The sequence below is a fragment of the Coturnix japonica genome, chromosome 14 (genome assembly GCF_054131305.1).
Source record: "Coturnix japonica strain WE chromosome 14, WE-NBRP24, whole genome shotgun sequence".
In the NCBI taxonomy this organism is placed as follows: domain Eukaryota; kingdom Metazoa; phylum Chordata; class Aves; order Galliformes; family Phasianidae; genus Coturnix; species Coturnix japonica.
This window is the reverse complement of record NC_140676.1, coordinates 17,102,402-17,117,400: the sequence shown is the minus strand read 5'-3', so window position 1 is coordinate 17,117,400 and position 14,999 is coordinate 17,102,402. Positions and strand designations below refer to the sequence as shown.

Here is a 14,999-nt window from a genome sequence, read left to right as displayed (position 1 = left end):
TGAGAAAAGGTGCTAGTCAATGCCTGACAGCATTTCCAACATCGCATGCCACAACAGTACGTCAACAAAGCGCTTAACATCCAACGCGGTCTTAAACGGAGATGGAGGCTTTCCGACCAATGTTAGCTCCCAGACTTTAAGGAGGAATTAGGGGAGTTCTTTTTTATTAGCGATGGTAGCGATTACGTAGAGCTAGGAAGCTAGGAATCATTACATTGCCTACGTATCTCATCTTCGATACCCCCCAGCGCTCTGAAGCATGCCAGGAAGGCACACGCCATCCTCTGAGCAGCCGTAACTTTAGCACATGGAACCAGTTAAGTTTACACATCCAAACCATGACAGAAAAAGGAGGACTTTAGTCTGCGCGTTTCTGAGATGTGTGCAAGTCATACTTACATGATAAGCATTTTTAATTTGTGTTTCTCTGGCGTAAGTTTTTATCTTTATGATTGTTTGTAGAATTGGTTTTCCTGGGGAAAGAAAGCACAAAAGGATAAAAGATTGACCAACACCGACCAAAGCGTAGGAAGGTTTGTACATAGTCAGTTACACAGCATTCCATTCGTCCCTCACCCCAACTCCTTCAAACAATATTTGCTTTGTTGAGTAAGAACCTGGCAGACTGCAGCTCTCTTTACTGCATGGCTACCTGACAACAAACCCAGCAGCCACCAACCCCAAGTACCAGCGATCCAAGCCCAACTTAGGTGGGTTTTTTTGTGCCTTTTGGCCAAAACACAGGGCAGAGATCAACACAGAGGCTTCAAGGAATGCTTTTTTGTGTTTTATATTATTGCTTTTACTCAGCGATACAATACGGGGCACACTGATCCATATTAGAGCATCAACATCACACAGAACATGTCTCTTAGAGCACTGCAAACCTGCAGATTAAACCTAGCAATGATTTTTCCCCTTAAAGCACACTTACATTGGCCCAGCTGGTTCATCATCTGCAGCAAGAGTTCAGGTGCAATCCAGGGGAACACAAAGGAAGAAAAGAAGAGAGAGAGTCAGTGTCTGTACGGCATGCCAGCTAAACTGCAAACAGCAAACCAATCTATCTACAGCATTAAAGGCCATTCCGCTCGGTAGTGCAAAGATTCATGGAGTTATTTTCAGGATTTGAGTTTTAATGGCAGGTATGTCGCTTCAATGGTTTTAGTTAACACTTTGAATGCTGGTCATGAAGAACTGCAACTGTAGCGGACAGATTGTTGCAACATGGTCAGACTCATCCTGTCCCCAAGTTCCAGTGGTTCAATCTTATAAAAATAGATGAGAAGACAAACCAACGTTTCAGTTGTAAAATCCTGCTGTTTGTTTTCTGGGATTCATTTTTTAAGCCATCCTTCAACTGCAGGCGGTTCGTTATCGGCATACACACAACAGGGTATATATGCCATATGCTCATCTCCCACCATGGATGATACAGCCTATTCCCATTTTTCTCAAAATCTAATTGGAGCAGACCGGGTTAGGAGGAGATTGAAGGTTTGGAACTCGATTCCAATATCCTGCATTCAGCCCTGGGATAGCAGTCTGAAGGGTGCGCAGCTCCCACTGCCAGGACAAACCCCGGTGCTGCAACACCTCCAGACACAGGCTTCAGCTAGAGGAGACTGACAGCCTTGTTCTGCCTGAGCCTCCTGGTCAGAGGCCAAAGGAAAACGCTCTCTTTTAAGAATTGGACAAACAAAACGTCTGCCAATGTTTGGCATTAGCTCTTTCGTGGCCAATTGAACATTCTTCAAATTAAAGGAGACCTTATCTTTTCCCCAGTCTGCAGTACAGAAGACAGAAGTGCATTTAAACAGCAGTACAAAGTAAATCCAGAGAGTCAGGGTAACGCTCCTGTAGAAGTATATTTTGGGGCACCAATTCACCACCTGCTGTTTTAGCATCCCACAGTCACCTCCTGCTGGGGGGATTTTTCACTGAAGCCTTTAGAAACTCTCAGCAGGATTCCACAAGGGGCTTGGTGCACATGAAGCAGTTATGGAAGTTACGGTCTGAACAGTGTGGGCATCCGCATGAGCACACGCCAGGAGTAATGTCTGTCAAGCGGGACATTACTCCACCTGTACCTTCAAGGCAACGGATAGGCAAAGCCACCGCTAGCACGGACAGTGACCAGAACGAAAAAATATTTCAACAAAAATAAGGAACTAACCACAAACCAAGAGCTTTACAGCCAAAAAGAACATACTAGCGACACACCAGTGTCCACAGAGGTCCATTACCAGCAACAGTACACTATCGGACAAGATACAGTGAGAACTAGGACTAGTAAGGACAACCAGACATCAATGTGCTGTTGTATATACAGTGGAGATATACAGAGACACATCAGGTACTGGAACACAAAGCACAGCGGAGTGAATCTAGAGGCTCCTTCCACCAGCATCTTTTGATTCACAAAAGATTTCAATCAGGCTGGTGCAGGGAGCCTGGCACGGACAGCAAGCCCTTCGCCCCCAGCCCACGCTGTAGCACTACTGCTGCCTGTCCGTCTTCAGACCCTCCACTACTGCTGCCTGTCCGTCTTCAGACCCTCAGCTCAGCTTTCTACAAGCCTAAGTGATATCTTTGAGAGTTTGTTTCGCTGAACTTCAGCGACAGCAAGCTGCACTGTTAGGATACATGTCTTCTTTTGCTATGAAATAACCATTTGATCTTCTTGGTGAGGATATTTAGATGTGCATTTCTGATGGCGTGTTAAAAAAAAAATCGTAATTCACATCTGTAACGGCTGCCAGCAAAGAGTTTCCCTGACAAAGACCCAACAAAACGCCTATCAGGATACTTATGGTTACGTATAAGGCCACCACATGCCCCATTCCCTTCTATCACCTACATGGGACCGAGGAAAACTTGTTTATGTGTTAGTTACAACCCCAGTCATTCATATCACTGCTGAAAAAGCATCCCCAGTACAGTACAGACAGAGGTCGAAACCTAAGCGAAATCAGGGGGCAACAGAACAACAGGAAGAAGAAGTACAAAATCAGGTTAAATAAAATAGATTAAAAACAGCAAACTGAAATCCAAATTAGTTGTGAATGTGAATGAAGAAGTCGTAAGAAAAAGTGTTAACATCATGACTTGTGCATTGTGTAGACTGAAGCGGAGATTAAACAAACTCCAAAGCATGCAGATCTCTCACTTACCACCATTTTTTAAGGGTATGATGCAATTGAAGGGGGAAAAAAAAAAAAAGAAGTCATAGTAACCGACAAATATCAATATAACTCAAAAACCTTTATGCCAGAAGAGCTGCCCTAGAGCCCGATGTCACTAACCCAGTCGCATTTAAAACCCTTGGCCATTGAGAACATGCCTCCAATGTGCTGCTTCATTCCATCCCGCAGCTGCAGGGCTCCTGAAATGCTGCCAGGTGAAACAGTCATTTCACAGCTGACTAAATGAAGCCTCCTTCATTCGTCAGGAATTGGTTTTTCACTTGGGGAGGGGATCTACAGAGTCCAACAGATCACTGTTTACATAATAAAGCTTAAGGTAGGTATAGCGATTATCTGCTTAGCGTTGCCCTGAAATAGCAGATTTCTGAACTGGAAGAATTGCTACTATCTTTAGCACATGGTGTACGGAGCGTAACCAACTCTTCCAGGCAAGATCTCTGGACGTTACAGCTCTACAATGATCTACAAACAGATCAGCTGTAGCCCCCTCTTGTACTGAGTGCCTGGAACACAACCCGCAGGCTGGGAAGCGGCCATACATTGTGCGGGGCCACCCTTCACAACACTCCTCACTATGGCACAAGACCAGGACCCACCTTGCCAACCACGAGCTGCAGCATTACTGAAGCACAGAGCCATGGTCAATTCCTGCTCGAGCGCAGGTAAGGAGGAGCCAGCATCTGCCATATGACTTCTTACAGTACGACATCCACAGCTTGCAAAGCAATTTGTCAGAACTACTACAGAAGTTGCTGTGAAGTCTTATATTTTAACCAGCTAAAGATTTTGCTTTCCAGGAAGAGGAAACTGGGCCATGCTTTGACAACTTTTTAAGGACATTTGTAAGAATTTGGATGGGTCTGTCCAAATTAAAATGAAGCCCTGAACATCAGGCTTGGATTAACAGGCTTCCCTTTTCCTTCATTAATTACAGGAGTGCTGGAAGGAAGCCATAAGACATGGGGAACAGGGGAACCCCCATCCTGCTCCATAGAATAAACCAATAAAGGTTTAGCAGTTGCTCTGAGATGGAATGAAGCAGAAGGCAAAGACGACTCTCTGGCCAAGGTCACTTACATCAAACCCGAGGACTTCTGCTCCTATACCAGCACTAACAAATCAGTACCAAGGCCCGTGGAAGCCACGTTCTCTGATAACTGCTACGATACAACAGTGCTTGCTTTTAGGTATGGTTTATAGCCGCAGCTTCACAGTGTGCCTGATCATTTTCTCCCTTGGTGAACTTTAAGTGTGGGAGAGAAAAGTGCGGGTAACAGGCAAAAACAAAAATTAACTTCTTACAAGGTAAACTGTGTCAGTGAAAACATTTTGTTCTTTCAGTTACTTACAGTAATAGCAGGAACAGGGAAAGTCAAGGAAAAAAAAATGAGTATTAGAAAGAATGTGGGGATGTGGATGGAACTCCTGCACAGCCAGAGCAGAAATGTATTTATGGAAAGTCTTTGCATCAAGCTGGCAAATGTGAAGGGAGAAATGGAAAAGCATGTATTGCAACCCAGGTACCTTATGGCTTTGGACTAAGGAGTATGCAGAGTATGGATTTTCAAGTAAAAACTGTTTACATTCCTGCAGGGGAATGTAGCCAAGGAGTTTTTACTTTCTACTTACCCCAGAACACACCCTTTACAACAGCATCTTTGCTAACTGTAGGCTAATTTGATCCAACCACAAGAAAAAGCACTTTCTTTAAGCAAGTTTGATGCACTACAGGGAGGTCACAGTGGCCGATCACTACATCTATCATCTATAAGAAGCTTACGCTATACCACAGAGGAAGAAAAAGCTATTTACTCCCTTTGATTCCCAAAGGAAGTCCAAGCAACTTGCAAGCTGAGCAAAATGCATCAGCAGTCCCCTGCTGGGACGATCCCCACTGTGCATGGTCCCATGTGCATGCAGTGAATGCCAGCACCTCTGGCCTCGGCATGCCACGGTCATGCAGCTCTCAGCACAAAAAGCCCCTGGAAGCTGCGTGTCACCCACCCCCCCAACGGTACCAAACCTAGCTGCTCTCCAGAAACGGCACATGGTCTGTGTCGCTTTGCCTTGCACAAAGCAGGTCAAAACCCTCATTCAGAAGTGAGGCAGAAATTCAAGCACAGTTTCCCATCTGTTCCTCCTTGCAGCACATAATTTGAATGCGAGATGCTGACTGCAGCCACCCCTCCTCCCACGAGGACAGAAAAGCCCCCCATCCGCAGGCACGTGGGCACAGAGCTGCCCTGGGTGCCCACTACTGCCACCTCTGCACCGCACAGATCTTTTCCTGCCATACAGCAGCATCCAAGGAAACAGACATCTGAATTATGTGAAGGAGGAAATATCAGCAAAAGAGCTACTGAGCAGCCCTGTTCTGTGGCATAAAAAGCAATTAAACCAAACAGAAGAAGCAAGGGTCATGCAAAAACTGCAGTCAGGAAATGCCAAAGTTAAAGGACTGTCCTCCTGGAGCATGGCAGTGCTTATGATGGCCACAGCTCCTGCATGGCTCTGAAACCTGAGCAGCCTCATGGTGCAGTTGAGCTGTAAGTTGAGAAGTGCCTCAGGTGTCACCAGGCGCCCAGCACCATACCCACCTGAGGCAGGTATGCATGGTATACAGGTAACTTTGAGTCTGTGGAACACAGTGATGAAGGAATTAATTCCGTTGAATTCTATTTGGGCTGGATGGGTATAATTCCCAAGAGCTCTGGAAAGCACCCCAGGCATCTTCTGGGACAGAGAGAATGTTATTCTCCAAGCAGCCTCACCCCCACCAAGAACTAGGTGCTTCTGCTCAGCATCAGTTATCCTAAGCCTTTTGGGGCACAGCATCCAGACTTGTTTTAATTTTCCCTTATTTAGAGGAATGTGCTGGTTTTCATCACTGCTTTTCTCCAAAACTGTAACCTCTTAACACATTAAGAGTACTATGAATAAGTCACTGCTGCAGAAGGAAGAGAAGGGGACCAACCAAATCAGAAGATTCTCTCAGTGAAAAGCCCAGCTGGACACAGGAGATATCCCCTTTCTGGGAAGAACTAACATTTGGAAACTGAGAGAAAGGAAAAGAGACCAGAGCAGCTGCCAAATTATATTTATGCTACGTAATGTGTCGTTCAGACAAGCACCTAATTCATACTGTGCTAGGCACCCCATCAGCTGCTCCTTGGCAGTACTGCCGCTGCTCACTACAGCACGCAGAGGCAGACGTACCGGCTTGGAAACGCCGAGTTCCAATTACAGACAGCACCACTGCATTCAAACATTAACTTTGGCATTTCATAACTATGTATTTAAAGTAAGTGACATGAGTGTTTTACTTCAGATATTCTCCAAGTGTGGAAATCAGCTGACTATCAATGATTTCTCACACAGGCAGTCATAAAAAGCCCTGACTTGTAGGGCGTTTCCCACTACAGTATCAGAGAATGCTTCAAATGCATTGAAGTGCAGGACTGCCCAAGCAAATGCAGGACTCAGGATTAGCTTTTTAATTGAGATTTTTATGCCGATTTTCTCTCTCCATCCAAGCAAACCTAACAGATAAACAGTGGCATTCAGCAATGAATTTTGTCCTTCAAGAAAGTGGGCAGAGAAAACAGATGGGTACCCCAGAGCATCATCACTCTCCAGGACTCCAGCTGAGCTGCCTTTCAAGTAACAGCCAACTGAGCAAGCAAAGTCAGTGACCTCAGTTACCTGGCCCATCATCTGGGACACCTCCATCAGAGATGATGAGCCTGGAATTCTTCAGGCATCCGGAGAGCAGCCAGACCAGCCAGGAAAACTTCAGCCCCAGAACTGAGCCCCTGAGGTAACAAACCCCCGTGCATGCTTCACCTCTTAGTGAGGCTTAATTGCCCTAACACGTTCATTGCATTGCAATCTGGTCAAGACAAAGCCAATTTTTACTGGATTAAGGCCAGTTTATGCTGCTTACAACAAGGATTTCCATATTAATTTGTAATTGTTGATGCTTTGTTTCAGTCACAGTGAAACTTATCCAAGTGTCAGTTTGAGAAACACAGGGAACTATCAACAGCTACCAAAAAATGTGTCAGGATTCTCCCCAACCATCCTGACACCAAAATCAGGGCAAAATGGCTGAGCAAGAGGAGAGATGCATGTGAGGACATTTAAATGCCTCCAAAATACACATCAAGTTTTCTGGGCTGGTTAAGTTGCTCTGAGGACAGACTGCTGGCCACAGAAACCCCCCAGCAACCACAAAGCTGTTAGTAGCAGAGGTACATGCACTACACGGTTTAAATGCTGCTGGCTACACACCTGGGAACAGTTTCAATGCATGCTCTGTAAGAAGTTAGTAAATGCCACCAAGGTGGTTAAGATCAAAAGCTACTTTCCTCTAGGTATGCACTTATTTAAGAACATTTTTATCAGCTATGGAAGTGATCCAAGCCTCAGCCAAAGAATCAATGTTTATAATTTGTAAGATTTCTTTTTCCATTCGCTAAAACGCAACTTGGGAACAGTGACGTTGTTTTTCCCAAGCTTGACAAGCAGATCAATGTTTCAGCAGCTGTTTTCATCCCAAAAGGCAAACGTCGTGCTGTGCTGTTCCTGAGCCCTTGTGCAACCCAACAGCGAGTCACTGCTGCACAAGCTACAGCACAGCTGCCTTTGGAAGCTATCTGTGGTGCTGCAGGGCTTGTCCAACCCAGGAAAAGCCCAATGACTCAGTGCTTCCCCGCACTGACTCAGCGTGTTCCCCACTGCAGCACCTGCTCCTTCTTTTGGACACGTCACGTTCCTACAGCAAGCAAGATGGCATTACCAGCTGTTTCTCACAAGGATTCCTCAGAAAGTTTTCTTGATAAACACTGTCGTAAGCAACTAGGTGTCACTTTAAAGCATTTTTGTCAGAGGTTCTTTCAAATACTCATTTTAGCTTCAAACTGCCCCGTTTTCCCCAAGGAAGACATGCAGAAGAAGCTCAAAATACAAAACAGGCTGTTTGGTACACAAAGAAGTTGCAGCTAATCACTGTTACCAAACCTAATAAGCTAATCTTAAGAAAATACAACTCAGTGGATATTAGTTGTTTTCCAGAGCATTCCTTAAATACATTATTAATTCGGTTACACGCTATAAAATAAGAGCCCCACCTCCCACCTCCCCACCCACCCCACTGAAAATGTGACTTTTTTTTGAAACACCTGTGGTCCCAGTCCCTCACTGTGTCATTTTTCCTCCCAAAACCTGCCCGGTGTCTGACCCAGGCATCACCAGGGATCAGAGCGTTTCCATGTCTCCCATGCTGCCCCATGCTCTGTGGGACTGACATGTAAGACTTCATGGCCACTACAGCGAGAAAGAGACAGGGGCACTAGAGCCACTTTGTGCAACAAAACACTTTACAAATACTGTAATAATTCCCCTCCCATCCCACAGTCCAAGGTTTGGGGGCCCCTCTCCACTTACTGGGTTTAATATTTGGAGAGTGAACAGATGAAGGCAAAGAGCTCAGAGCTGAAAGAACTGTGCTGATGATCCTTCCTGCCACAAAGACCCACTCTGTTCTGCTTCCATGAGTTTGCTTCGCTTGTTTTTTTCCTTCTCTCACAAGCGGCTTTGAGCACACTTACCGTCTGGGACTTCGTCTGGCCGCTTCCTTTTCTCATAAATAACTATGATGAAAACGAGGATAAAAATTTCTGCCAGGATCCCCAGGAAGGGCCAGAGAGGAGCCAAATGGCTGCGGACACGCAGGATGGTTGTGACGGACGTGGAGCCGATCTGGTTGGTTGCATTGCACTGGTACTCGCCGGGATCCTCATTGATCTGCAGGTTTGTGATGCTGAGCTCAGTGTAGTTGTCTTTATTTGAAATAAAAAATCTTCCAGAAGAGTTGTTGATGTCCTGATAAGAGAAGAGAGGTGGAAGAGAAGAGAGAGAGCTCCAGTGAGTTCTGATGCCAAGGATTTTCATTTCTGTGTCACGGAAACCAGAAGGATCATAATGGACTCTGGCAAAGAAGTCGACACCACAGAAGAGCCCGCTACCAGTGTCCATTCTGTATCTCTCCCTAAAATGAACCGTGCTTCAAACACACACACACAACCACATCAGCTTGACTGACGTGCTGTATTTTATCCTGCTTTAACAACAGCAACCAGGAAATACCAGCAGTGGTCATCACACACACAGCACAGGTTAGTTAAGATATGGTGGACATACTAAAATCTTGCATTTGCGTTGTTTCCACACGTACTACTCACAGATTTGGGGACAAGGCAGTTAAAAATGCCAAACTTTAGGAGCATTTGAAGGACAGGAAACGCGAGGCCTCATATGGTTCCTACATTTGAACAAAAGGCTTCCAGACTTGATACGTTTAAAGACAAAGTGCAGAAGTTTGACCTTCCTGAGAGTTATCTGTGGATGAATTTATCAGATACCTTCAATAGAACGAAAGCATGTGAGGAAGCCTGTAGAGCACCCGGGTCTCTGGTGACTCGCAGCACTGGACCGGTCACACTGCACTGCCTCATGAAAAATTAAGCTCCCACTTAACAGTGAACAATCAACTCACGTTACCACCTGCTTAATATTTCTTTTCAATCTGTTGAGCAAATGATTAGCTTTCCAGCTGGTCATACTCTAACAAAAACAGGCTGAAGGACTCCAGCTTCCCTTCTGTTATCCCAATTGCTGATCAGAATTCTAGCTCACCAGTTCGCTTGCCACACTGGAGAAATATGACCACTGAACAGGGCTAACGGCCAAACTCTTGCATTAGGTCTCAAAAGCCCAACAGTAAAACTGAAAAAGAACATAGGCAAATGCGAGGTGGTGGTTCCATTCCTTATTAAGGGGCCTTGGAAGGATAAAACATGCCGCCTAGGCATGCCAAGACCCCCAGCCTCTTACCTCAAACACTCCGTTGACCTTCTTGCGCCACACCCACTCAGGATGCGGGAAGCCCACGGACTTGCAGTACATGAGCGCCTCCTGCCCCTCGTTTTTATTCTCACTTCGCTTGTGGCCGGTGATGTCAGGGACAGCTACAGAAGAAAACAAAACCTCTGCGTTCACAGGGTGCTTACTGAGAAGGTAATTACTTTAAGCTGCTCTGAACAGAGAACAAGAGATGAGCTCCCTGGGAGCTGCTGCCTTTCCCACACCAAGCCCACCTTAAGGAAAGAAAGCTTATTCCAACATCTACCCAACCAGCATCTCATGTGAACAACAGCAGGAATATCCTTCAGGCAGAAGCGTCAACACCAAAACTCAATGACGTGCCAAAACCCCACAAAACTGAGATGGCTGCACCACTCCCCAGTGCAGGAACACTCATCTCCCCTTGGATCTGTGGGGATCTTCAGCTTTGAAACAGACCTGTAGGGGATTCTGGTTACAACCTGCCCGCTGTGTCAGAGCTCCGCACCGATTCTGTCTTAACACAAAGCTCTGAGAGCTGAATCAGGCCACTATTCCTCGCAGCACAGCTGGAGATCTGGGCCACAAACATGCCATGACGCGTAACGTGCTCGTCACGCCTCGCAGTGATGCTGCAGCTGCGTATGCGTCATAAGTCAAAATCTCCCCAAGAGAACAGTCTGATCCAGCACACATGCAAATATCCATTGCATATACACTGCATGTGTATATACAAGGGGCTATAGGGTTACAACCAGCAAACCACAGCCCTAACCATCAGCTGAGAGTACACTGAATAGACTGGACTATAAATACTAGCCCTCTGCTCCCTGCAGCAGCTCACTGCAGCCTAATGCCTCACGATGGATTACGCTGGATCAATCAAGTGCCCGACCTGAACCTTCACTTAAGCAGATGGCTTTGGTGCTGTTGTGACCACCTTTAAAGCCCATTCGCTTTCTAGCTTGCTAATTACGCCACACGTGGCCTGCTGTGTGATCGCTGGATGCTGATCTGTTAATCTAGTCAAAGTCCAAGCTCAGAAGCCCAGGAAAAGACCCTGGGCACCAACTGGAGTTTATTATCCCAAGGGGCTACTCAGGCAAAGTTGCCTTTAGCACCGACAAACCCTACAGATAGGGCTAAGGAGGGATCACAGCTTCTTGATAGCTCAGTTGCAACTGCAAGTCAGAAGAGTTAAACGTTTCATTTCTGACCTGTCGCAAAGCAGACACAAGCAACATCTCTTGTGCAACTGGGCAACATCAGCTGGACGTGCCCTTCCCAAGAGTTACACCACAGCTCCCTGGGAAAATGTTTGACAAGTCACACACTGAGGATTATCCTCCCTGTCAAACCTCTCAAAGCAGAAAATCAATCAGCTTTAGGGTTAAGTGTGCTGCATTACACCTTCAGAATGTCCAACATCCGTAGCAGCTGCCCTGCCCTTCCAACACGCTGCTTAGGTAAGCTCAGTGGCTTCCCTATGGCTTTGGCTTGGCCGAGAGTGATGGAGAAAATGGAAGGCTGGCAGAAGCGGAGTAAGAAACAAAGGAACAGCCCCTGATTTAGAACTCCACGGTTGTCAAATTCCTTGCATTAGGAAAAAAACAAAGAGGGTTCACAGCTCCAAGTAAAGCCCCACACAGCCTCCATTTGACAGCAACTGAGATTTTGCTGCTGTCTCCCAGCAGAAGAGGCTGGAAGCAGAGCCGTGCAGGGCACAAGGTGCAGCCAGCCCATTTGTTCAATGAGAAGAAGAGAGACCTTTCTAGGACATGGTAACTTTTAGTGCAGGGTGACCCAGAGTTCTCCCACAGCCGGGAGGAGAATTCTATTTAAGAGGAGGAGCCCATCTTCGCCATGTTATCCCAATGACAGCATCAGTGACAAGAGCACATTCTGCCTTTTCCTTGCTGGGTACACTTACACAGCAGCCATTTCCAGCTCTGCGAGGGCAGGGACTATTTCTGTACAGTCTGAAGGGAGCATTACACAGAATATTAATATTTCAGGGCATCTGATGCAGCTTGGTTTGGAGCTTCGGCTGAGACATTTCCAGTACTTATTCTATCAAAACGTTTGGCTAATTGCCTTCTGCTGTACAAACTACATTTAAAATATTGCTGCAGCTGACCTCAATCACAGATTTAGCAGCAGAGCAACCTCTTCCTATGAAGCTTTTCACCATCCTACTCCAACGCCAGTAACACATAAAGCACAGAACGAAGCGGATTTTGTTGGTAAAAGATTTAGATGTCACTTTAGCTTTTATGCAACAGCATTCAGCAAAACACACATGTGAGCACTGTGCTGTGTCAGGTCCCACATCACTGTAGCCAGGCTGATGTCCCTATGGAAGGACAACAAGGATATAACAAATAATCTATGTATATATATATGAAATATATATATACATATATATATATATGAGGATTTCAGTCCTTGACTTCCAAGTATTTTCAAGATACTTGGCTAGCATTACTAAAACAGAGGGGAGGACTAACATGACTAGCAGTTGCAAAACTATGTCCCAGATAACAGAACGCTTTCAAGGTTTTCCACTGAAAGACAAAACCAAAGCAAGGACAAATGCACCTAAAAATATTCTTACCCATAAAAACTATTCCATCTTACGGGTGACCTAGTAAAAGGTCTCTGGAAGTTTTCTTGTTCTGCATTACAATCCAAACCTACATCTACCTTTATGATCTGGGTGGAGAGCAAGGACACCACAAGCACTACAGCCTGGGAGAACGTGACACGCATTTTCCTTTTCCTGTTTAAGGCTGCTTTAAGATGCAGTTGTGCTTACAGAATGTCCAATTTCTTCTTTCCCTTCTGGTACGGCGTTGTGAAACTGCTGCAGAGATTCCTTAAGACAGTCAGGAGTCAGGAAACCAAGAGCTTCCAAGGCTGCTGAAACATCCAGTGGTTTTCCAACGTGCAGCCTGGGCTGGAGCCACAGCACAAGCAGACAGCTCGCGTTCCGGATGCGGTTACTGGTGTGAAGCCAGAGCCTCTGACACAGCTGCAGTTAGGGGATACAGTAAGCACTGGGACAAACTGGTATGGTTGATGTTCTCACACTGCTCTGAGCTCTTGCTATTGGGAAATAGCAACTAACTGAATACAAGAGAAGATGAGGGTGCAGAAGAAAGGGATAAAAGAATGAGGCCAGAAGAATGCTATCATGATGGTAGAAAGGCCTACAAAGAAAAAAGCAACAGGGAGTTCTGTATCTCCAGGTGCACAAAAAGAAAGGATGGGAAGGCAGATGCCATCCACCAGTCATATTACATCAATAACTTTTCTGGTGCTTGCACAGCTTCTGGGCAGCCAGAGGGGACTAGAAGCGTGTTCTTCACCATCTGGTTCTCACTGCTTCTTTGCTGTGGTGGCCTGCAGAGCATCAGAAGACAAGAAAAACTTGTTTCTACCTTCTTCTCCAAGGCCCCTGATAACAGCAGAAAGATGGCACAGAACTCTTCTAAGAGCTGCATTGCTTGTTTTAATCTTCCAGTGTGCAGAGCTCCTGCTTTAAAACAGTGGCACTGCAGGTACTTCCGCAGTGTAGAAGGGGAGCAATGAAAAAGCCAGACAGCAGCGCTCATGTTTCTGAGCTCCCCTCTTCCTACACAGCACTTGTAAAGATTGAAGAAGAAAACAGGCATCATTACATAAAAGGCAAATGGCACTGGTGTACCCTGGGCTACATCTGCTGCGAGGCATTTGCTAGAGTTGTTCTCAGGTTGTCAGAGAGTCACTATTTTGGTCCACAGGCATTCTTGTATTCAGGGCCATCTTTTCTATGTGCATCAGCACACAGAAACTTCAATACAGTTACAAGCAGCAATTAAGTGAATAAATTTGTCTACAACTGCTTGTCCACAAACGCTTCTAAGGGCCACACATGCAGATAACCACTACATTAAAGCATCTGCACAGCCCAGCAAGGTTTGTGCATCACTGACACATTGCACGTGCCTCAGTGAACAACTGGTTCACATCTCCATGCATCAAGCAGTATGAACATCAGTTTAATTTGATAACTAGAACTGCTTTAGCAGAACACAGAACATTTACACCCACCTGCAATAATCATAAAGAACACCCTTCTCTGCAGAATGGGAGAAAAGCCTGCGTATTCTTTGCAACTGGGATGGCTATCATTCAGACTTTTATATCTGAGAGAATATTTGTGATACCATGTGTATTTAGCTGTATGGCTCTTCCAGGAGCAGTAACTTGAAAGTATACTCTTGAAGCATAATAAATTTACCTGCAGTGCTAGGACTGCAGGGAGACTACAAAGCTCATTTTAACTTGTGCTTTAAGGGCAATCCCAATGCATGGCTACACCAAGTCTCCATGTAACACCAGTTAAACAACCAAGACACTTCCAGTTTATCAGTATATATGTGTCCCAGTTTCCACTTTGCTTAGCAGCAGCACCGCCCACTTCAGACAACCTCCACACTTCAGCCAAGGAGCAACACTGTCGATGCTGCAAGGAGGAATTGGAGAACACTTCACCAAGTCCCTGAGTTTCAGTTGCTCAACAAGCTGCAGGTGTGACACCTCCAGGGCAATGCTTATTAACTTTTAACTGATGATTACTCGTTTGTATTTAAACATAAATTACCTGTGAAAAGTAGTTAGGAGGATTAATTATCATTCTCCTCCTGCCCTCACTGCCAGTAGTTCAATCAGATATATTGGCTTTTCTTTCTAGAATCTTCAATCCCCTGTCCCTGTGTAAACCTCTCTGCCACTGGACGGCAGAGAAGCCTTAAGCCAAAGGTTTCCAAAAGGTCTTTTGACAGATTATACAAATCTGGAACGGGTCTTACTCAATCCATTATCAAAGCTGCTCTTCCTGACTCTGGA

At 45.6% G+C, this 14,999-nt stretch overlaps 1 protein-coding gene across 1 annotated transcript in view; it reads right to left on the bottom strand.

Annotated features, from left to right (window-relative positions):
• The window catches only part of NPTN (neuroplastin), a 44,911-nt gene that overhangs the window by 1,483 nt on the left and 28,429 nt on the right, over positions 1 to 14,999 (bottom strand). Inside the window, exons 6-9 of the mRNA XM_085514913.1 lie at positions 10,101 to 10,234; positions 8,816 to 9,089; positions 935 to 956; positions 400 to 473 (exon numbers count right to left, since the gene is read on the bottom strand). Of these exons, the coding sequence (XP_085371039.1) occupies positions 413 to 473; positions 935 to 956; positions 8,816 to 9,089; positions 10,101 to 10,234 (491 nt within the window). The 3' untranslated portion in view covers positions 400 to 412. The remainder of the gene's footprint in view (positions 1 to 399; positions 474 to 934; positions 957 to 8,815; positions 9,090 to 10,100; positions 10,235 to 14,999) is intronic.